General features: G+C 39.8%; 1 protein-coding gene across 1 annotated transcript in view; it reads left to right on the top strand.

Annotated features, from left to right (window-relative positions):
- ascc3 (activating signal cointegrator 1 complex subunit 3) overlaps nucleotides 1-23027 on the top strand; it is a 256025-nt gene that overhangs the window by 170044 nt on the left and 62954 nt on the right. The window contains exons 16-24 of the mRNA XM_079894249.1: nucleotides 189-413; nucleotides 5250-5369; nucleotides 5629-5793; nucleotides 6512-6598; nucleotides 6705-6881; nucleotides 12721-12946; nucleotides 13617-13771; nucleotides 16963-17061; nucleotides 19570-19738. Coding sequence (XP_079750375.1) covers nucleotides 189-413; nucleotides 5250-5369; nucleotides 5629-5793; nucleotides 6512-6598; nucleotides 6705-6881; nucleotides 12721-12946; nucleotides 13617-13771; nucleotides 16963-17061; nucleotides 19570-19738 — 1423 coding nt within the window. The remainder of the gene's footprint in view (nucleotides 1-188; nucleotides 414-5249; nucleotides 5370-5628; nucleotides 5794-6511; nucleotides 6599-6704; nucleotides 6882-12720; nucleotides 12947-13616; nucleotides 13772-16962; nucleotides 17062-19569; nucleotides 19739-23027) is intronic.

The following is a 23027-nucleotide window of genomic DNA, read 5'->3' as shown; positions in this document are numbered from 1 at the left end:
TCCCCTCGCTGCCTGGAAGGCGCCGTTGGGGGCTTAAAACACCAAACACCGCATGTAAACCTGTTGAAGGAGACTCCAAAACAAAATTCACATCCTTTGAGGATGCTTTAAATAAGCATAATGGGGCACTTGAATCATAATTCTGGAATCTAGAGATTGAGCTTTAATTGATTCCTGTCTGTCATCAGGGCACTAATATCTATGATGCCAAGCGTGGAGCGCTGGTGGATCTGGGCATCCTGGACGTGATGCAGATCTTCGGTCGGGCGGGACGGCCACAGTTTGACAAGTACGGAGAGGGAACCATCATCACGACACATGAGAAGCTGAGCCATTACCTGACGCTACTGACCCAGCAGAACCCCATTGAGAGCCAGTTCCAGCAGAGCCTATCTGACAACCTCAACGCTGAGGTACAGCCACACACACTGCCAACCTCAACACTGACATACAGCCACACACACACTGCCAACCTCAACACTGACATACAGCCACACACACACTGCCAACCTCAACGCTGAGGTACAGCCACACACACTGCCATCCTCAACACTGAGGTACAGCCACACACACTGCCAACCTCAACGCTGAGGTACAGCCACACACACTGCTAACCTCAACGCTGAGGTACAGCCACACACACTGCTAACCTCAACACTGAGGTACAGCCACACACACTGCCATCCTCAACACTGAGGTACAGCCACACACACTGCCAACCTCAACGCTGAGGTACAGCCACACACACTGCTAACCTCAACGCTGAGGTACAGCCACACACACTGCTAACCTCAACGCTGAGGTACAGCCACACACACTGCTAACCTCAACACTGAGGTACAGCCACACACACTGCCATCCTCAACGCTGAGGTACAGCCACACACACTGCCATCCTCAACGCTGAGGTACAGCCACACACACTGCCAAACTCAACGCTGAGGTACAGCCACACACACTGCCATCCTCAACGCTGAGGTACAGCCACACACACTGCCATCCTCAACGCTGAGGTACAGCCACACACACTGCTATCCTCAACGCTGAGGTACAGCCACACACACTGCCAACCTCAACACTGAGGTACAGCCACACACACACTGCCAACCTCAACGCTGAGGTACAGCCACACACACTGCCAACCTCAACACTGAGGTACAGCCACACACACTGCTAACCTCAACGCTGAGGTACAGCCACACACACTGCCAACCTCAACGCTGAGGTACAGCCACACACACTGCTAACCTCAACGCTGAGGTACAGCCACACACACTGCCATCCTCAACGCTGAGGTACAGCCACACACACTGCCAACCTCAACGCTGAGGTACAGCCACACACACTGCTAACCTCAACGCTGAGGTACAGCCACACACACTGCTAACCTCAACGCTGAGGTACAGCCACACACACACTGCCAACCTCAACGCTGAGGTACAGCCACACACACTGCTAACCTCAACGCTGAGGTACAGCCACACACACTGCCAACCTCAACGCTGAGGTACAGCCACACACACTGCCAAACTCAACGCTGAGGTACAGCCACACACACTGCCATCCTCAACGCTGAGGTACAGCCACACACACTGCCAAACTCAACGCTGAGGTACAGCCACACACACTGCTAACCTCAACGCTGAGGTACAGCCACACACACACTGCCAAACTCAACGCTGAGGTACAGCCACACACACTGCTAACCTCAACGCTGAGGTACAGCCACACACACACTGCCAACCTCAACTCTGAGGTACAGCCACACACACTGCCAACCTCAACGCTGAGGTACAGCCACACACACTGCTAACCTCAACGCTGAGGTACAGCCACACACACTGCTAACCTCAACGCTGAGGTACAGCCACACACACTGCCAAACTCAACGCTGAGGTACAGCCACACACACTGCCAACCTCAACGCTGAGGTACAGCCACACACACTGCTAACCTCAACGCTGAGGTACAGCCACACACACTGCCATCCTCAACGCTGAGGTACAGCCACACACACTGCCAACCTCAACGCTGAGGTACAGCCACACACACTGCCAACCTCAACGCTGAGGTACAGCCACACACACTGCTAACCTCAACGCTGAGGTACAGCCACACACACTGCCAACCTCAACGCTGAGGTACAGCCACACACACTGCCATCCTCAACGCTGAGGTACAGCCACACACACTGCCATCCTCAACGCTGAGGTACAGCCACACACACTGCCAACCTCAACGCTGAGGTACAGACACACACACTGCTAACCTCAACGCTGAGGTACAGCCACACACACTGCCAACCTCAACGCTGAGGTACAGCCACACACACTGCCAACCTCAACGCTGAGGTACAGCCACACACACTGCTAACCTCAACGCTGAGGTACAGCCACACACACTGCCAACCTCAACGCTGAGGTACAGCCACACACACTGCCAACCTCAACACTGAGGTACAGCCACACACACTGCCAACCTCAACGCTGAGGTACAGCCACACACACTGCTAACCTCAACGCTGAGGTACAGCCACACACACTGCCAAACTCAACGCTGAGGTACAGCCACACACACTGCCAACCTCAACACTGAGGTACAGCCACACACACTGCCATCCTCAACACTGAGGTACAGCCACACACACTGCCAAACTCAACGCTGAGGTACAGCCACACACACTGCCATCCTCAACGCTGAGGTACAGCCACACACACTGCCAACCTCAACGCTGAGGTACAGCCACACACACTGCCAACCTCAACGCTGAGGTACAGCCACACACACTGCCAAACTCAACGCTGAGGTACAGCCACACACACTGCCATCCTCAACGCTGAGGTACAGCCACACACACTGCCAACCTCAACGCTGAGGTACAGCCACACACACTGCCAACCTCAACGCTGAGGTACAGCCACACACACTGCCAACCTCAACGCTGAGGTACAGCCACACACACTGCCAAACTCAACGCTGAGGTACAGCCACACACACTGCCATCCTCAACGCTGAGGTACAGCCACACACACTGCCAACCTCAACGCTGAGGTACAGCCACACACACTGCCAAACTCAACGCTGAGGTACAGCCACACACACTGCCAACCTCAACGCTGAGGTACAGCCACACACACTGCCAACCTCAACGCTGAGGTACAGCCACACACACTGCCAAACTCAACGCTGAGGTACAGCCACACACACTGCCATCCTCAACGCTGAGGTACAGCCACACACACTGCCAAACTCAACGCTGAGGTACAGCCACACACACTGCCAACCTCAACGCTGAGGTACAGCCACACACACTGCCATCCTCAACGCTGAGGTACAGCCACACACACTGCCATCCTCAACGCTGAGGTACAGCCACACACACTGCCATCCTCAACGCTGAGGTACAGCCACACACACTGCCATCTTTAACGGATCGTCGGGTGTCGCCGTCACGGCTGGTTAGGACAAAACTCGGATTAAAGGGATAGTTCACCCAAAAATGAAAATTAGCCCATGATTTACTCACCCTGAAGTCATCCTAGGTGTATATGACATTCTTCTTTCAGACGAATACAATTGGATTTATATATAAAAAAAATGTCCTAGCTCTTCCAAGCTTGATAATGAGAGTGAATGGGTGTCTGTCTTTGGAGGTCCATCAAAGCGCATCCATCCATGATAAAAGTGCTCGACACGGCTCTGCGGGGGTTAATAAAGGCCTTCTGAAGTGAAGCGATGCATCCGTGTAAGAAAAATATCCATATTTAAAACTTTATCCACTAAAATAACTTGTCTGTCAATCATATAATGCAGGTCTGTGGTCACTGTCTCAAAGAGCATGCACAGAGTCCAAATTAAACAATTCCCCATCGTAAGTACACATTGATGGCCTAAGACACGAAACGAGCGGTTTGTGTGAGAAAACGAACAGTATTTATATCGTTTTTACCTCTTATACACAGCCACGTCCAAGTGATCTGAGGGCGCGGGCGCATCCTGGTGTGTGACGTGTGTGCGTGTTCTGGCTTAGTCTGCACAAGCGCCGGAAAGTGTATAAGAGGTAAAAACGATATAAATACTGTTCGTTTTCTCACACAAACCGCTCGTTTCGTGTCTTAGGCCATCAATGTGTACTTACGATGGGGAATTGTTTAATTTGGACGATGGGGAATTGTTTAATTTGGACTCTGTGCATGCTCTTTGAGACAGTGACCACAGACCTGCATTATATGACTGACAGACAAGAACGGTTTGACCTAAAAATATCAAAATTGAAACTACTGCGGAAACAAAGACACCTACATCTTGGATGCCCTTGAGGTAAGCTAAAACATACCAAAATTTTATTTTGAAGTGAGCTATCCCTTTAAATACTTTAAATGGTAGATTATAAGACTATATATTTTGTGCTGGTGTATGGTATTTCTAAAGTGTTAAAAAGGAAAAAAAAAACATTAACAATGTATACCGAATCTAACTGAAAACCATTCCACCCCTAATATATATATATATATATATATATATATATATATATATATATATATTGACAGAAGCACAACAAAATTACTAAAATGTAAATTTAAATTAAAATGAAACTAATTTAAAATATTATATGTAATATACTGTATGTAATATTAGAGTATATAAATCATCTCCTACAATAGAATCACAAATTGTTCTAACATTAAAACCCAAAGTCAGGCTGTCTTTTTGTCTCTAAATTGTATTTATTTTATTTGTCACTAAATTTAGTTTGCACTGAACAAGGAGTTTCACTTTAGTTTTTGTTTGTTTGCAAACTTATGTTTTTATTTAATTATTTATTTTTTTGTTAGCAAAAATATTTGACTGCTAGAATGTGTATTTGTAATTTAATTAATGATAATAAGCTTGGAAAAGAATTAAATGAGCTTAATGAACTCATCAAGATGCTTATAATAGTAGAAGGAAAGGGCTGTTCCTGACTCCGCCACATGATGGCAGCATCTGCACGCGTTATCCACACAAACTCATGATCCGTTCATCCAACAGAAGGCGCACTGACATCAGACATCAGTTGAATGTGAGATTAAAACCATTCCTGCATGTATTACGACTGTGTCTGTGCATGGCATATCAATTATCATATTACTTCCAAGATCTCAATCACATAGTTAGAAATATTAAACACAACCCACACCTCTAGAAAACATTAGGATTTGATTTAAAGTGCTTGAAATGTGATGCTTGCTTTTTGGTTGTTTTGTGCAGATCGCTCTAGGGACGGTCACTAATGTTGATGAAGCCGTCCGCTGGTTGAGTTACACGTATCTGTACGTGCGAATGAGAGCCAATCCACTGGTTTACGGGATCAACCACAAGGCCTGTCAGGTGCTCATGCTCTCATAATCTGCTCTTAATATTCTCAGTAGTTAAATGGCACATAAGATTCGCCGGTTTTCAGTTTTTATTGATATTTTCAGTGTAAATATATATTTATATTAGTCATAACATCTATATATTTATAATATAGTTATAATATATTTTAGTTATGCAGTTATATTTTCCTCTCTTGTTATAGTTTATTATGTCAAATGGTTTGTTGTGAAATATTTTGATAATAGTTGATGATAATTGGGGTGTTGTTCAGATGGACCCGCAGTTGGAGCTCTACAGGAAGGAGTTAGTGGTGGAGTCGGGCAGAAAGCTGGATAAAGCTCGGATGATCCGCTTCGACGAGAGGACGGGATATTTCGCCTCCACAGATCTTGGCAGGACAGCCAGTCATTTCTACATAAAGTACAACACTATGGAGGTGAGATGTGTGTGAATGTCGAGAGCGAGCATTCATGACGGTTAACTTGGCAAAAAACTAACACTGTACGACCTTTTAAAAAGACAAATTATTGCTGTAGTCCACAATTTTAAATCTACTGTACTATGATGCTCAGTCTTTTATTCAGCAAGGACACATTAAATTAATCCAAAGTGACAGTGAATAAAGTTATAACATTACAAAAGATTTATGTTTCAAATAAATGCTGTGCTTTTGAACTTACTATTCATCAAATAAATCTGAAAACAATGTGTTTTCCACAAATATATTGCACAGCACAACTGTTTGCAACATTGATAATAATCATAAATGTTTCTTGAGCATCACAATGATTGTTTTATTCAGCAAGGATGCATTAAATTGATCAAACGTGACAGTAAAGACATTTATAATATTACAAAAGATTTCTATTTTAAATAGAAGTCTATTCTTAGAACTTTCTGTTCATCAAAGTATCCTAACAAAAAATAAACACATTTATAATTCTCCACAGAAATATTGCGCAGCACAGCTGTTTTCAGCATTGATAATAATCATAAATGTTTCTTGAGCAGCAGATCATCATATTAGAGTGATTTCTGAAGGATCATGTGACGCTGAAGACTGGAGTAATGATGCTGGAAATTCAGCTTTGATTGGCTTAATGCATAATAAGTGCATATTTGACTGTTTAATATTCTTTCTTTACATTCCACAGACTTTCAATGAGCTTTTCAGCGCGCAGAAGACCGAAGCAGACATTCTGAGCATCGTTTCAAAAGCTGAAGAGTTTGAGCAGATCAAGGTGAGAGGTCGTCGATTCCACACACACACACAGAAAATGGTCTTTAGTAACGGGTAAGCGAAGTGTGTGTGTCACAGTGAGGTGTGTGTGTGTGTGTGACGCACAGGTCCGGGACGAGGAGCTGGAGGAGCTGGAGAAGATGTTGTGTGATTTCTGTGAGCTTCCAGCGGCTGGAGGAGTGGAGAACGGTTACGGGAAGATAAATATCCTCCTCCAGACGTACATCGGGCGCGGGGAAGTGGACAGCTTCTCCCTCATCTCTGACCTGTCTTATGTAGCGCAGGTGAGACGCCTCGGCTTCATTACACGCGCTTTAAAAGTGGCTCGTTAAACCTGCCACTGCACATCAATTATGGGAGATTGTGTTTAGAGTCGTGTCTGAAATAATCACACAATGTTTCTCCATTTCTGACCAAATTTCATCATTTCAATGGGAATCAGCGCAATGAAGAATTTTCCCTGCCGGAGAAGCTTAATTATGCGAGTCGAGTTCAATTCTGGTGAATTTTTGTAAATTAGCTAAAGATCCACAATGGACGAGAAGCTCATTCAGCAAGTTTTGCAAAACTCTTCAATATTATAAAAGGTGGATGTCTGAAAATGTTTATTTTGTTGTCATTATTCGCTGGAATTTGACACATTCGGTCCTGCTTTCTTTTGTCCTCCAAATTTGCTGAGTAAATATGAACCCATCTTAATATTTATACATGAAAAATCAATTCATTTAATAAAACACTGGGTTTTAAAGGAATATTTCCTATTACTTACTTACTTCCCTAGAACACAGACAGTGTTCATGACGCAATGAAAACTGATGGTGACACCGTTCAGTACCAGAAAGGACAAATAAGAGTTTGAGTTATACTTAATTGTCCTTTTTTAAGGAAATTCGTCTTGAAATGTAAAGCCGCAGTGATACACAATAAACCACAACACAACATTTGACTAGAGATGCACCGACGTATCGGCCAATAATCAGAATCGGACGATTAAAGATAATATTTTGCGCTGTCGGCCAATTGTTTAAAAACAGCCGATGATAAGGGCCGATTATAGTCTGTCTATCAAAAGGTGTCCGACTGCAACTCACACTGTCTGTGAAGAAAATCTCTCCCGTGTTGAATTTAGGCCAAGTTAATGTGACAATAACGCATTAACAGTTAAAAATAGCTACATAAAGGCTTTATTTGACCCACTAAATCACCCATAGTTCAAGCCAGGGTTGCCAGATCTACTCTTTTCCCTACACCTAACGTTATTTGAGGCGCCTCCCATCGCTAACAGCTTTGTGCTCTGTTACTTCTGATGAGAAGAAAAGGCTCAGCTTTCAAATTCTGTACATTTTATCACGAAATTCAAACAATAAATGGCGTTTTGACGCTCTTAAATGTGACAGATCTCTGTATGGCTTCAGTTCAAGCAGCAGCGCAAGTCTTTTCTTCCACTTTAAGACAAGTTATATCTAGAAAAACAAGCATGAATATCAGAAGCTTAGTGTTAATTATACATGTATGTTTAAATACATTTGCCATTAAGAAGTGGGTTACACTTTATTTTAAGGTGTCATTGTTACAGTGTAATTATATATTTAAGTACTGAGTAATATTAAGCAACTACATGTACTTACTATAGGGTTAGGGTAGGATTAGGGTTAGTTGCATGTAATTATGCATAATTTATTGTTATTACTATGGTAAGTACATGTATCATATGTAACAAGGACACTGTAAAATAAAGTGTTACCCAAAAGTGTTTATGAAAACTACCTCATGTGCATCTGAGTTGTATACAGTACAAGCATTTCTGCTTTTATTTGAGTGTAAATATTATATCTGGAAATAAATAGCAGTTGAATATAATAGCTCTGTTGTTCATTTTAACCTCTAATATCATACTGGATAGTTTCCAGCATTATTTGGGAGATAATTTTTTTTTTTTTTTTTTCAGAATATCCAATATCATTCTGAATATTAGAAATTACATTTCTAATATTCAGAATGATATTGGATATTCTGAAAAAAAAAATTTGTTATCGGTGCATCTCCACATTTGACACATCACCAAAAAATGTATTAAAGGGTCCATTATTAAAGGGTCCATACAACACCATTTGAAGCCTAAAAAGCTTAATGTGCATACATTTTCCATCGAACGACATGATGGTACTTCTGTGATCGTGGCACATTTAAAAAAAGCATTGAATTGAACTGAAGTGTGGATGAGTTGAGCATTTTTCATATGGAAAAGATCCATGAAACAAAAACACGCATGCTTCAAGCAACACAAGGACTAAACTGTGAGAGAAATTGTGAGTGGAGTATTTTGAGTAATGTGACTGCGAGGTTAGGATGGGATGTGCTCTGTGGAAGACATCTATCCATGATATCTGCCATTCCATTACAACGGCTTCCATGTGCTCAGATAGTTGAAATCGCTGGGAGAAATTCCCTGTTTGCTCCTAATCCGGCTGATTTCAGATGTGCAGCTGGGATCCGGCAGTGGGAGGCATTTCCGTGTCAAACGTTTGTTGATTTTAAATCCAGACCTTCTCTGATGCTCGGGTCTGAGATCTCTCTCTCCGGCACCCTTCATGGATTTTAGATGTACATGTTTAGATATATACACACACACACACACACGATGATTCTTTGGATGGTTTTTGCATCTGTTCAGGGATCTTCCCGTCGTTCAGCTGAAGATTGAAGAGAGCAGACTCGGTTCTGAGCGAATGTTATTTTTTAGTGATTCGGTCGAACTGATTCCCCAAGCATTTGGAGATCGGCTGAGCATAAATAAGAGGTTGAGTGACTTGCGCTAGGCAATATAGCAAAGAAAAAAAAAAAAATTATAATTTTGCTCTTTCCCACCACTGACGAGATTTACCGTCATTTATGACGACATTTACGTCATTTACGACTGTTTTGATCATCGTTCTTAATCCGATCAGAAGTCTTTGACAAAAAAATTCTCAGCTTTTTGTTCAGTGTGTTTTTTTTGTTTTTTTGCTTGTTTGTTTATGAAACTTGTTTTTTTTTTTTTTTTTAAGCAAAGGCTTTGTTCTTTCTCTGTTCTTGTACATATTCATACAACAACATATTCTGGGGATCGTGAAAGTTTTGTGAATGTGATTAAAAATGCGGGCGCAACTTTTTTTAGTAAATACTGGCAGGGAAAGAGTTAATAATCTTTTTGTGTTTGAGGCCTTCAGTGATATTCAAAATCATAATATTTATGGATTTGCTCTTTTTTTCCCAGTGGAACCAGAATTTGGACCACAATTTCAGCAACTAATGCAAGAAGTATTTCGATTTAAAATAATAATAATAATAATCATCTGAAAATATAATAATGCCATATTCCAGATGTTGTAAATATATAATTTCCAAATATTTTCTTCTGGAACCAGTTGTAATGAGATGTCTATTAAATTTACAGCATTAAGGTGTGGGTCGCATAAGTGAAGTTTTGGAGGCATTGTCAATAGTGTATCAAAGCATGAAACACAACTCACACTGAAGTCACTTCAAACCGTGCCGTTTTGAGTCCGTCGCACAAACATGTGAAAGTCCAGATCGCACGGATTCCTTTTGAAATGACTGGATTTCCATGAAAATTCGCTAAACAACAGAAAATGTGGGTGCACCTTTAAACTGGAAAACATAAATACCTCTAAAATACACAAATGTATAAATGTATTTTCCGATTGATTTTAATCCTTCCCTCTGGTAATTTTGACCTGTAAAATATTTTTGAAAAGATTCATCCGGAGAGGTCAAGACCCCAGGACTTCTGTCGTACTTGAACTACAAATAGACAAAAAAACCCCGATTTATTTATTTTTTATTGATCAAATCTAGTAATTTAAAGGTAAATCTGAAAGAAAAAAAAATATTAAAAAAAAGCTTAAAGTCTAATTTTAGGGCTTCGGGTCATTTTGGCCCGCGAGGGAAGGATTTGTTACAAAACTCGAGGGAAGGATGAAGGTCAAGTAGTGATAATACTAGCAAACTGTTTTCTCAAGCATTCAAAACACTATTGTGTAATTAAATCTTTAAAAACTCTCCAAACTAGAAAGAATGAGTTTTTCATCTCTGACCGCACAACCCTAAAGATTCCCAATGCTCTCTGCAACAGATCAGTCCACAAACCTGCGTTCAGTGCATGATGGGTCTCATCCAGGCTCTCGTGGCCTGTTACACATCAGCATCTGGGTCTGCAGGTGTTCGTCCTCGCACTCGCTCATTTCTGCTCAATCCATCAGTGACACACCGGATCAGTCCATCATAGATCATCACACCTTATAGATCAAAGTAATGTAGGATTCTCTAAGCCATCTGAGCATAACTCACACTCGACCCATCAAACACACACACGCGGCGCTCTGATCTACACCGACAGCAGTCAGAGCAAACCCACATTAGTTATTCCATAAAATGTGTTCTAGATAATGAACTAAATTTAAAAGAGCCCTTTAAAAAGCTGTATCCCATAAGAAGAGAACTGTATATGACAAATCTGTTTAAAATGACGCTCCCCGTTAGACAAGCTGTTTATAAGGTATCCACTGCCAAGTATCCGTCATTCAGTTCCTCAACCATCGGAAAACCTCTCACTTTATTTCACTATTTCGCCACTGACGGACATTTCCAGCTTTACGTGTTCTTCTGAAGGAGTACTGAATCTCCTGATCAAAACACAGGCGAAGAAGAAGCAGAAACAAGCGATATCAGATATAAGCAGATGCATATGTAAAATAACACAATCGTCAACATTAAACAGCATATACATCAAAACTGCCTAATATTACCGAAGGAACTGTGGAGCTGTAGGATTGTGAAGCTGTTGATGGACTCGATCTGCTCCATCTGTGTTTCTGAATCCGATCTGAATGTAGTCTTTGACAAAAACACGATTTTCTCAAATTTTTGCTCAAAATGTTGCTTTATTTTTTTATGAAACTTAAAACAACATTCAAGTGTCAATAAAAAAGAGTGCACTAAAAACTCTTTTGTTTATTTGTTTAAAAGCATAAGGTCTGTTATTTCTTCTGATATATTGCATATTCAGATATTCATACAACAAAATATTCTGCGGGACAAGAAAATTGTGTGAAAATGATCAAAAATGCTGGCAGGGAAAGAGTTAACAGACATTTTGCAGTTGTGCAATCAATTATTGGGTCACTTTAGTTTGGGGAACACATATTCACTAATAACTACGACTTTTTCCTCAATAAACTCCTAATTACTGCTTATTAATAGTTAGTAGGGCAGTTGTTAAGTTTAGGTATTGGGTGGATTAAGGGATGTAGAATATGGTCATGCAGAATAAGACATTAATATGTGCTTTATAAGTGCTAATAAACAGCCAATATCTTAGTAATATGCATGATAATAAGCAACTAGTTAATAGTGAAAATTTGGCCCTCAAACTAAAGTGTTACCAATTATTCATAATTAGGTGACAAGTAGAGTGTTTCTTCATTGCATATGTTTGCATGTCCAACAAAATGCTCTTAAAATGATCTCAATATAAGGAATTACATGCAAGTTAATATAGTTGTTACTTTACTTTCTGGTTTACTGGTGGTAAACTGGTCCACCATGTAAGAACAAAAAAACATGACATGAAAAGTTGAAATTATCAGATTCAAAGTCATATTTAAAGTCAGATATAATGACATGCTAAAGAAACTGACATAAAAAGTCATAATTATGACAAAAACAATTCACAGAAGTCATATACTAAGATACTTAGTCATTATGAGATAAGTCAAAATTATGAGATACAATGAAAAATGGAAATTATAAAGTCATAATTGTGACATAAAAGCAATTTAAATAAAGTTGAGATACACAAGTCATATACTAATAACATAAAAGTTGAAATTATGAGATAAAAAGTAAGTAATTATGACATTCTAACTCAAAATGATAAGAGTAAAAGGTCAAAATTAATATAGTAAGATAAAATTCAAAATTATGACATAAATCACTTTCAGAATGTATGCACATCTTGACGCCTCCCTTCAGCATTTGTATCCCAAACTTCGCATAATAAACAGGTGGATGGAGACAGCGGGTGTGTGCGTGACCTGTGTGTGTGTGTGTGTGTGTGTGCAGAACGCAGCTCGTATCGTGCGGGCCCTGTTCGAGATCGCTCTGAGGAAGCGCTGGCCCGTCATGACCCACCGCCTGCTGACGCTGTGTAAGGTGATCGACAAGCGCCTGTGGGGCTGGGCTCACCCGCTCCGCCAGTTCAGCTCTCTGCCCTCGGCCCTGCTGTCCCGCCTGGAGGACAAGAAGCTCACGCTGGACCAGCTCAGAGACATGGGCAAAGACGAGATCGGTCAGTCTCGCACCACACACTCAGCTTTACACTCGCTCATAGACGGCTAAAGTCAGATGTGGTGTTTTTTATTTAAATCTAGAGTGTGCACATGTTTCTGTGTTGGTAGGGTTCGGGTTAGGCCATAGAAAATATCATTAACCTGATATAAAATCAGTGGAAGTCTATGCAAAGTCCTGTGTGTGTGTGTGTGTGTGTGTGTGTGTGTGTGTGTGTGTGTGTGTGTGTGTGTGTGTGTGTGTGTGTGCGTTTGTGTGTGTGTGTGTTCACGTGCATGCGCGTGGTGTGTGAGTGCATGTGCGGTGTGTCTGTGCATGTGTGTGTGTGAGTGTGTGTGTTCACGTGTATGCGTGTGGTGTGTGAGTGCATGTGTGGTGTGTCTGTGCATGTGTGGTGTGTCTGTGTATGTGTGTGTGTGCATGTGTGTTAGTGCGCATGTGTGTGGTTTGTCTGTGCATGTGTGTGTGTGTGTGTGTACATACGTGTGTGTGTGCATGAGTGTTAAAAAGGCTTATAAATCGGCCAAAACATGTTTTTATTTAAATCTAGTGTTTTGCACATGTTCCTGTGATGGTTTAGGGCTTTAATATCATTAACCTGATATAAAATCAATGGAAGTCTATGCAGTGTCCTCACTAATTCAGTGAAACAAACGTGTGTGTGTGTGCAGGTCACATGTTGCATCACGTGAACATCGGGCTGAAGGTGAAGCAGTGTGTTCATCAGATCCCTGCCATCCTGATGGAGTCCAGCATTCAGCCAATCACGCGCACCGTCCTGCGCGTGCGCCTCAGCATCACCCCCGACTTCAGGTGGAATGACCAGGTAACCATGGCAACCGCATCCAGGGCTTCACACACTGCTGTTAGTCTCTGGAATATCGGGATGTTCAGTTCCTCACACCAGCCGATCCCAAAATATTCAGGCCTAACTTGATGTATTTGATTTGCATATACAATTTCCATCCATTTGGATTACACAGCTTTACATAAACAAACTAATAAAGTTAACGTGATGCATAAGTGTCAGTCATACATAAATGGTAAGATTTCTGCTCTCAAAAACTCTTGGAATAGTTTATTAATTATCTATAGGCATCTGTTTGATTTTATTGAAATAATCATATTTTCAAAAATGCATTTATTCAAATTGCTTAGAGTCTGCATAAATCTGTTCATTAAAAATCTGAAAACAATTACATTTATTCAGTTAAAACTAATATATATTAGGGCTGGGTATTGACACAAATTTCACGATTCGATTCCGATTCAATATTGATTATTTTGGATATCACATATAATACATGGCAAATCTCTTAACTGATGCTAAACTATGGGAGTCAGTTGTAGCCTACAGGCTTCATTAGCCTACTATTATTGAAGGTAAAAAACTGATTTGTATACAAACACTTAAATTACACTTTTATTTATTTTTATAATAATAAAGTTATATGAAATATAAACACTTAAATGGTGGCTGTCATAAAAACTTGCCAGATTTATTCAAACATGCATTAAATATTGAAGAACATTAAAAATTATAATGAATATGTAATATGGTGCATATATTTAGCAAACTGCTCCTCTCTAGAGTTCATTTTTCCAGCTGACTGACGAGTTTATGGTCACTGGATGTGGTTTTTCTGAAGTAAATGTGACGTCACATGACATTGTTCACAAGCTGTTTTACTGACGTCTTTCCACGGCTGAAACACCGATTGAGCGATTCCATGTCACATGATACGGATTGTTGTACTCTATCTTTAACACACTTTCAGATGCTCATTCATGTTTATTTGGCGCTGTAACTGGTGTTATTAAGGCGGAAGAGAAGATCACATGCTTCTGCTTCCCTAGAGCTGAGCCAGAGCGATCTCACGCCAACACGCTATTTATGGTTTTGAATTTCATAAGAAAATGGACGTAATTTGAGCATTTAAGGACTTGGATTTAAGAATCGATATTGGTTCGTAAAAATGAGAATCGATTAAAATCGAGAAATCTATATTTTTTACCCAGCCCTAATATATACCGGTGTGTATGTATATATATATATACTTTTTTTCGTTACAGTTACTTTGTTGTGGGTTACTACATTGTTGTCCAGAAATTGTCTGGTACTCAAATGTTTTTGCGAGCGAACTCAAAGTTTCTCAAGGGAACGCAAAACATTTAAGAGAAAACGCACAAGCATTGACAATTTTTCCTCTCCTCTCATATTTTTTCCATCACCATTTCCCTTTAGAGCAGGGTTTCTCAGACTCGGTCCTGGAGGGCCACTGTCCTGCACAGTTTAGCTCCAACCCTGATCAAACACACCTAGCTGTGAGTTTCTAGTGATCCTGAAGACACTGATTAGCTTGCTCAGGTGTGTTTGATCAGGGTTGGAGATAAACTGTCCAGGACCGAGTTTGAGAAACCCTGCTTTAGGGTCTCTGTAGCTTTGAACATGTTTTGGTGAAATATTATGATGAGGCCCTTGGCAATTATGAAATAATAATGTAATGAAAGGATGCGCAGTCTGAAAACTTTAGTACTAAAACATTATATGTGTAATGTCCTATAACTGTATATTCTCTCCCCTTACACTAAACTTAACCATCACAGAAAACTTTCTGCATTTTTACATTTTCAAAAACTTCACTTATTATGATCTATAATCTGTTTTCCTCATAGGGACCCAAAAATCTTTGTGGGGACATTTTTTCTCCACGATGTAGGGTTTACCTGGACACACTCACTCTCTCACACACACACTCACACACTCTCTCTCTCTCTCTCTCTCTCTCTCTCTCTCTCTCTCTCAAACACACACACACGCACTCACACACACACACAGGCTCACAGTAGGTTCTTTAGGATCTGAAGGCATCATTGATTTGTCGTCTCCTCCCCTGTGTTTAAGAGCACAAAGGCTTGAATAGCCCAGATCTGTGTGTGTGTGTGTGTGTTCTTCTGAGGGCCACAGATGGGCCGCTCTGAGTCATGTGACCAGAACTCCTCCAGCGTGACACCCAACAGCTGGAAGACCATCAGCACCCACTAATCACCCGCCAGTGTCCTCGCTCACACACATTAACATGGCATTAACAAACATTACATAACGCTTCATCCACTTAGTACTTCATGTACCTAATATATAATGCCGTTCACTACCGTTCAAACATTTGGGCTCAGAACCATTTTTATTTGACTGATCGTAATGCTTTTATTCAGGAAGGATGCATTAAATTACGACTAAAGACATTTATAATGTTACAAAAGACTTATATATTTAAATAAATGCTGTTCTTTTGATCTTTCTATTCATCAAAGAATTTAAAAAAAAACTATCACAGTTTCCACATAAATATTCTAGATAATAATCAGAAATGTTTCTTGAGCAGCAAATCATCCTATTAGAATGATTGCTGAAGGATCATGTGACGCTGAAGGCTGGAGTAATGATGCTGAAAATTCAGCTTTGATCACAGGAATAAATTACAGTTTGCAATATGTTTTCAGTGCATGTTGAAGAACGCGTTAAATATGGCTATAGTTCCGGTTTCTAGTGTGAATGAAGCTGTGTGATTCAGATTAGATTCAGATTCAGATCAAACAGCCCAAGCATGATTTATTCACACCATGAGCAAAGTGGAAACTCTGGTCATCCGGACGCTGAGCCGCCTGACGTTTGATACGTACAGTATATCACTCGCTTTAACGTAAAACAGTCTACAGCTCAACAGGCTGTGAAGATTTCACTTACTTTTCACTCAATACGAGCCATCTGAGACTGTTATGAAGCGGTGATGGAGATCAGCAGGAGTTCAGACGAATGTCAAGTTCCTGACGGGACGTTTTTATGCTAACACTTCACAATAAGGTTCATCAGCTAACATTAGTTGACTACCTTAGTTAACATGAACTAAGAATGAACAATACTTCCACAGCATTTATTATGAAACAGTAGTGTCCACTTTCAGTCGTTCTGGCTTGTTCTGGCTCTCATGGCTCTTCTGGTGTGTTGTTGCACAGGTCCACGGGTCGGTGGGAGAGCCCTGGTGGTTATGGGTGGAGGACCCCATCAACGACCACATCTACCACTCCGAGTACTTCCTCCTGCAGAAGAAACAGGTACATCAGATCACAGACCAGCAGAAGGAGCGCTAGATTACACGCCTCACCTTTAAAGGGGTGGTATAATGCCCTTTTCACAAGATGTAAAATAAGTCTCTGATGTCCCCAGAGTGTGTGTGTGAAATTTTAGCTCAAAATACCCCACAGATATTTTTATATAGCATGTTAAAATTGTCACTTTTTGAGGCTGAGCAAAAACGCACCGTTTTGTGCCTGTTCCTTTAAATGCAAATGAGCTGTTGCTCCCGGCACAGGGGGCGGAGCTACAACAGCTTGTGTCCTTTCAATAATGGAGAGACTCAAGAAGAAGTGACAACATGTAGAAGCAACAGGACATTTCTGAATGTTTAGTTGATGAATTTATGAAGCTGATGTGTAGTTATCTTCTAGTCATTGATTGGCATATTCTGTCTTGATAATCTATAAATCGTGTTCAGGGGGCGGGGTTTATGTAAATTATAGGGTTGGTGATGTCACTAACCCGGGAGGAATGTGGTGTAGTCTCTACCAGCTGTTTGTTGTAGTCCTTAAAAAGTGATTTCTGTAAAAGCAAATATCTCCCTTTGCTTTGAACTTTGAGCATTGTAACTTTGCAGATGTTGTTTATGCTCAAACAGCAACATTACACACTAACTAAAGTTAGAAAAGTGAAATTATAATCAACCACCCCTTTAACCGTAATGTAGCGTCGCTGTCGGACGGAAACCTCGGGTCTCCAAAAACACCACTCTTCAATCAGGGTTCGTACAGGGTGATTACAGTGCTTGAAGTGAAATTGAAGTCCTGGAAAACCATTGAACACAGACATATTTATGAAAAGGTATTTAAAAGTGCTTGACTTATTGAAATACAATAAATGTGAAGATAGTGTTTAATTTTATTGATTAAACAATCTTTTCATGAAAACGTAACGCTGCAGCCCGTCTGATATCGATATAGAGCCATTTCGCATGGCTATGAGTGTGATATTCCTCATATCCAAGTGTATGATACAGCTTTCATTCTTCAAATCATATATTCATGAGGGAAAAAAATCAGTTTGAATAAGGAGAGCGATGTCTTTGTCATCCTTTTAATGGTTAGAGTTACCACAGTCATTGCATGCGCTGCACTTTATTTGTACCATTTTGTTTTATTAGTTTATTTTTATTTATCTAGTTACTTTTTTTAAAAATTTGAAATGTATTAAAGATATTGTTTGATAAGTGAGAACTCTGATTGTAGTCCAAATAGTGCTTGAAAGGTCCTGGAATTTCATTTTACAGTATCTGTACGAACCCTGTCAATGGAAATACAGTGTTTTTAAATAATGTAACACTGTTTTGTCAAAGGGTTCAGACACTTGCATGTGTCATTATACAGTATTATTAACATTTGACCAAAATCAAGCTTAAATGGAGGTTTTTGACCAGGGAATGTCAAACTACTGTACATGTTTTGTCCATCATTCGAATATCATCTGAGGCAGTAAGTGCATCACATTACGTTTTCATCAGCTTACGGGTTATAAAGTTTACTGTAGTTATATGTGGCTGCTCAGTGTTTCCTCTCATTTGGCCAAAATCTCCTGGGATAAAAGCTGAAGTGCTTTGAAGAGGCTATTTAAGACACATGCTAGACAAAGACACTTTTATCTGCTCATCAAATACATAAAATATTAGCCTTATAATGTTTCTTGAGAAAAGAAAACGCAGTACATATTCAAAATATCAGTTCTTTATTTACCATTGCAAACGAGCAGAGACTATCCAAACTGTGTTCATGATAGAGGTGGGTGGAGTTATGAGGTTTGACTGACAGCTTGAGGAGCCAATGGAGACACAAGGTTCAGTCACAAGCTTTTTTAAATCTTTTCATTGGTTAAATACTTGCAGTAAAGGGTGACCAATAGTAATGATTTATGAAAAAAAATAAAAATGCAGAAAAATGGAGAAACGCCCGACTGTGACGATATGCGCTTTTGTTATTGTTGAAACTTTAGAACTAAAACTATTAAACATGGTTAATCAATTGAAGTTAAGGTCAAATAAAAATAAATAAATATATAAATATTAGATAAAACTTGAAGAAGTTGCTTTGGCAACTAACTGAAATGAAACGAGTTTAAGTACTAAAATGGCTAAAACTGAAATAAAAATTAATTAGAGCTACAGTAAATACAGTAAAAAAAACAGAATTACTAAAATGTATCCGGTATCATCCGCCTACAGTTATTTTTAGCTGTATAAAACTTCTCATTAAGCTGCTTGATATTTCAAACTGCTATTTTTTACCATTTTATTTTAATGTAAGTAGTACAAAAACACTGGTTTGTAGCGCAAATAGTTTCACTGTTATTCTTCTAGTTATTTACCTATAGTGGCGAATGAGTTGAAAGGTTCACACATTTAACTGGATAATGCTAATATAACACTGACTATCTGCACAAAAATCCTCAATTTCAAACGGATTTGGTGATGGACAGTGTGTCCTGTGAGCTGAAGATAATCACATGTTCTCTGTCAGGTGTTGAGTGGAGAGCCTCAGCAGCTGGTCTTCACCATCCCCATCTTTGAGCCCATGCCTTCCCAGTATTACATCCGAGCCGTGTCTGACCGCTGGCTGGGCTCTGAAGCGGTGTGTATCATCAACTTCCAGCACCTCATTCTGCCTGAGAGACACCCGCCACACACAGGTGCGTCACACACACACACAACTGAGACAACAAGCTGTCAGCAACAATCCTCCTGCGGACACTTTATTCCTTATTTACAATGAATCACTTTAAGTTAGGGATGCACCGATATGAACATTTTGGCCGATAACCGATAATTCTTCATATTTGAAAGCCGATAACCGATATATTGTCGATAAATCTAAATCCAAATTTTTATAGAATTTTTGAGAGCCTGATTACAAAAAGCAAAAGTCTCACCATTAAAAGCCATGTCTCAAACACACATCTGTAATGTTTTCATTATAATGTTATGTAGCTTATATGACAGACTTGAACTGTATTTTCCTTTTTGAAGTGATTTCAATCATATTTCAAGCATCATGTTGATCAGTGCGCATCTGAAGTGTCTCAGCTGAAGGAAATAATACATTATTTATTGGCTTTAATATATCGGCCAGATTTTCTTATCAGACCGATAACAATAACATTAAACATGAACTTATATTGGCTGATACCGATATGGTGCCGATATATCCTACTTTAAATGCTGTGTGGAATGAGTCAAATGGTCATTTGGCCTATTTAGACAGTATCATAGAGGGGCATTTCAGCATTTTAAGTGCTAGTCTGTTGTTTTTTATTGCCTTTCAAATTGGAAATGTCAGGTTTTTTCCCACCACTGCAGAATTACCCACTGTTTCTTGACAAACAACAATTCTGAAATTTAATTAAATGGAGTAAGTGGCCCAAAAGACTTTGGCGTAATTATAAATCTGGGTTTTTGCTGCAAGCTTTTGTTTCAGAGGACTATATGTGAGCGGTGCTTCTGTTATGCCGGTCTCTAGATATGGCTCGTATTAAAGCCACTTTACTATTTTTTTTTTAATCTTTTAAATGACAGATTTTATGATATGATCTCTTGTGCTGTGTTGAAAATCCTTTGCTTAATTTACTTATTAAATTGCTTGTAAATCTCTCATTATACTTTGTTATCACCAAAAATTGGAGTTAATCTTTCTATCAACTTGTTTTTTTTCAATTAGTGCAGATTTTGTATTTCTTCTTGGATCTGACTGACCGTAGGCCTCAGTGATCTGAGTTTATGCACTTCAGTGTTTGAGCGGGGAAAAAAACACTATAGCTTATTCACCTTTAAAAAAGAAAAAAAACTGAAGTGCATAAACTCAGATCAATGAGGTCTATGATCTGTCAGTTCCACACACAAAAGTGACAATTGAAATAACACAAGTTGATAAAAAGATTTAATCCAATATTTGGCAATAACACAGCACAACGAGAGGTTTATAAGCAATTTTTTGTAAGCTGGTAATTTTTAAAAAACAGAAACATTATCAGAAACATTTTTACGGAAGTCGTTACCATGTGAGAGCAAATTCAGTAAGTTTTAGTCCAATACGATTACATTAACCAGCATTTTCAGGGAAAAGATAATCATCTCTGGGTCAGAATGACTGGAACACAATGTGAGGATTAAATTGATTGTGCGATGTATACAGAGTTTCATTCCTGACTGTACGATAAATTGTAGTCAAGACATCCAGCCACGATTCAGCGCTGACGAAGCCAGCCACACGAGAAGCAGTGCGACCCTGGACAGCTCACAGGAATCGTATCGTCTCTGTACTAGAGGTCTGCAGGGCTTTACACTGAAGCCCGAACCCGAGATCGCTTGACCCGACCGGTACTAAGTTAAAACCCGAACCTGAAATCCGTCGCTGTAAAGATGTACCTGTACACAACACAGCTTTGCAAGACCTACACTGCACGTAACCGCTGAGCTCCTTATTGGCTGAAACCAGATAATATCGTATAATAACGCTTTTTAAACATTTAGATAAACACATCGAGTGGTAGAAAATGTGTATGATGTAATGTTTTATTTGATAGCAGCCTACTTTTGACAAAGCTGATTTCTGAAAGACGCATGAGAAATTTTTTCACTTGTGTATCACACATTTAAAACATTTAAATATACATATCAAATAGTAGAAAATGTTAATGATGCAGTATTTTATTACTAGTACTCTTGATAAAGCTCTGATTTCTGAGAGAGGCATAGACACGGCAGCGCAGCTGTTTGATTTGTGCCTTGCTCAGTTTACACTCATTCACTTCACACACACATTATGTAGTCATTTTAGAGGTTTATGTCCCCTGGCTCACTTATTATCCAGAAAACACGCAGATTGACTGAGTCTGAGGAATATTTTCCCTAGTATTCTGTATAATTCGGCACTGTAATACGTTTTCCCTCAGTCATTGTTTTAACTTGTCATACTCGAAAGAGCGCACAAGAGCAGGAACACATCCGCACAACAGTTCTGTTAATATATCAATTATATATACACATGCTTCCGCTCTCTAGCACTCTTTCGGCCACAGGACAGTAGACGCCATGCAATGCAAACCTTAACTACATATTTCGTCAAATATATATATATTTATACTACAGGGCTGTTGAATGCTTGAATCTGATTGGTTGAAGAACGTTCTAAGGTGTGCATTATTTTCAGGGAAACGCACAGTTAAAGTAGTTCCAGGCAGGTCTTGACCGCATTACAGTTCCATATCACTTCGCGTAGTTACCGGTAATAACGGAAAATAGGATACAATTCATAACAAGAAAAAACATTTAGCCCCATGCGCTTGATCTGCAATTTTCAATGTCTAGCTTCACAATCAATGGAAACATGCAGTTTAATTTTAATAAATAAAGTATATAGTCCTAGGCTATCTATAATCAATAGAAAATTAAACTGAATATAGGCTAAATAAATGGATAGTCCTGCAGCACGGATTTTTATTGCAGATAATATATAACAAATAAATAATTATTGATAGGCCTACTTGTTAAAAGGGCTTTGTGTTTCATTTATTTGGCTAGTCTACTGTCATCTGTCAATAATATAAAAAAGAATGAACAAATTAAATATAACGAATTGAATTAATAAATGAATAATAATATTGACGCACATGCTTTTCTGTCTCATTATTGCAACATCTCTCTCTAATAACTGTATAAAGCCGAGCCGAGGACACACTTTAAGGCCGGTTATGAATGTAATTTGATGACTAATCATGCCCAAACGCGTGTTCAGCGCGTTCAGTCTGTGTTCAAAGTCAGTGTTTAAAATCTGCTGCAGTCGATGAAAACAGTCAGAGAATGTGTCAGCTAGTCGTGTGTCCCCAGCATTAGTCTGCTATCAGTGGCTCAAACCTCCGTTACTAACTCTAAAATTACGTTATGGAATTAGCAACGGAGGCATTGGATTAGATGCGTAAGAAA

This window comes from Squalius cephalus (genome assembly GCF_949319135.1).
Source record: "Squalius cephalus genome assembly, chromosome: 15".
In the NCBI taxonomy this organism is placed as follows: Eukaryota; Metazoa; Chordata; class Actinopteri; order Cypriniformes; family Leuciscidae; genus Squalius; species Squalius cephalus.
This window is presented reverse-complemented; position numbering and strand designations above follow the sequence as displayed.